Genomic DNA, 1,595 nt, shown 5'->3' on the forward strand with positions numbered 1-1,595 from the left:
TGTGATGGAATGGGGTGCAAGGGTACAGCAAAAATGGTAAATTTGGAAATGGACAATGAAACAAAAACATACATGCTTGCAACTATAGAGAACAGTACGTACCTAGTGCTTCGTAAGGTTTTCTAATTCCTCCATAGTTATCCCATGCACCGTCATGTCTGTCACAACACCACCTCCACCTGATGTGCCGACTGTTTCAGAACTAGTGTTGCCCCAGTTTAAAAAAACTCTGTCAAGCTTATGAGGCTGCACTGCACTGGCCTGACCAGCAGAAGCATCTCCACGCATTCCATGTTGTACTGGTGGTGCTAGGTTGGATGGCAATGATGCACTTGCCATGCTTCCACTTGTTATAACTCCACCGCAACCACCATTACCATTACCATAATTATTATAATTAGAATTACTGTGAGGATAACCATAAGATTTATTATTTCCATTACCATAACGCTGAGCATAATCATTAAAACCGACAGTACCGTAATGATGATCATAACCATTTATGTCGCCAATGCCATTACCATGATGATAACCATGACCGTAACCAGCACCTGAACCAAGATTAGTTGCCTGATTCCCATTTCCAAGAACGCCATAGTCAACTTGCGATGCACCACCACTTAGCCAGCTGGTCTGGTTAATATCTCTAGCTCCCTGGGATCTCATATGGAATCTGTAACTTCCCTCACTTTCTTGAGATTCTGAATAGTTCTTGGAAGTACTATTAGAATGTGATGGCCTGGAGCTTGGCATGGTTGATAGCCCACCAGTACGGCAGTCCTTTCTGTATTTCTGAAATTTCAAATATTGTGAAAACATCAATAAATGGGTGCTTGGTTACCACGGTACAATTTCTGATAATTTATGTCATGATCATATAAATTGGATCCGATAGTTGATTTCAGATTGAAGAAACATCAACTAGGTAGTCTAAATCTTACCTGCAAATGGCTACTGACTTGAGCTGTAGTTACATATATACCGTCAATCTCCAAAAATTCTCTTATATTGTTTGGAGTGTCGTCTGTATTAGAAAAGAAAATAATATAACAAGTGGTTAGAGCTTAGAAAGATAGAAAATCACAAACATGTGCGTTATTTATTTCAGGTCTATCATACTAAGTTCACTCTAAAAATTCCCTTGAATATCCATGCCAATTTTAAGTTGAAAGCATCTAAATGATCAGAGATGGGCAAATCATTCAAATAAAGCGTGCAAAGAGTATTACATATGTGAAGGGATCATAGTTTAAAATATAGCGCTATCTCGGCGCTGTAACAACAGTATAGCATTTGGTGGGACAACACACTACGCCATTTAGCACTACTTAGTTCATTTAGCGCCCTATTGCTCAATTTGTTATAATAAAATTAAAATATTAAAATTTGCAATTGCATATGGAAAACTAAAATATTAAAATTTGAGCAACATATAAGCGTTCATAGAATAACAATATCATTTCGTTTATAATGTGATATAGAGAGGTAAATATGCATGTTATGTGTTATCATATTTATCTATATTTGTCCAAATACAGGCTTAAAAATGACAAAGATATAGAAGCAATGAATTTCTTATGCATTAATGGACTTCC

The 1,595-nt window shown here is 36.9% G+C and overlaps 1 protein-coding gene across 1 annotated transcript in view; it reads right to left on the bottom strand.

Annotated features, from left to right (window-relative positions):
• Positions 1-102: 102 nt before the first annotated feature.
• LOC123138610 (two-component response regulator ORR27-like) overlaps positions 103-1,595 on the bottom strand; it is a 12,081-nt gene continuing 10,588 nt past the window's right edge. The window contains exons 4-5 of the mRNA XM_044558565.1: positions 942-1,024; positions 103-792 (exon numbers count right to left, since the gene is read on the bottom strand). Of these exons, the coding sequence (XP_044414500.1) occupies positions 103-792; positions 942-1,024 (773 nt within the window). The remainder of the gene's footprint in view (positions 793-941; positions 1,025-1,595) is intronic.

Source organism: Triticum aestivum, chromosome 6B (genome assembly GCF_018294505.1).
Source record: "Triticum aestivum cultivar Chinese Spring chromosome 6B, IWGSC CS RefSeq v2.1, whole genome shotgun sequence".
In the NCBI taxonomy this organism is placed as follows: domain Eukaryota; kingdom Viridiplantae; phylum Streptophyta; class Magnoliopsida; order Poales; family Poaceae; genus Triticum; species Triticum aestivum.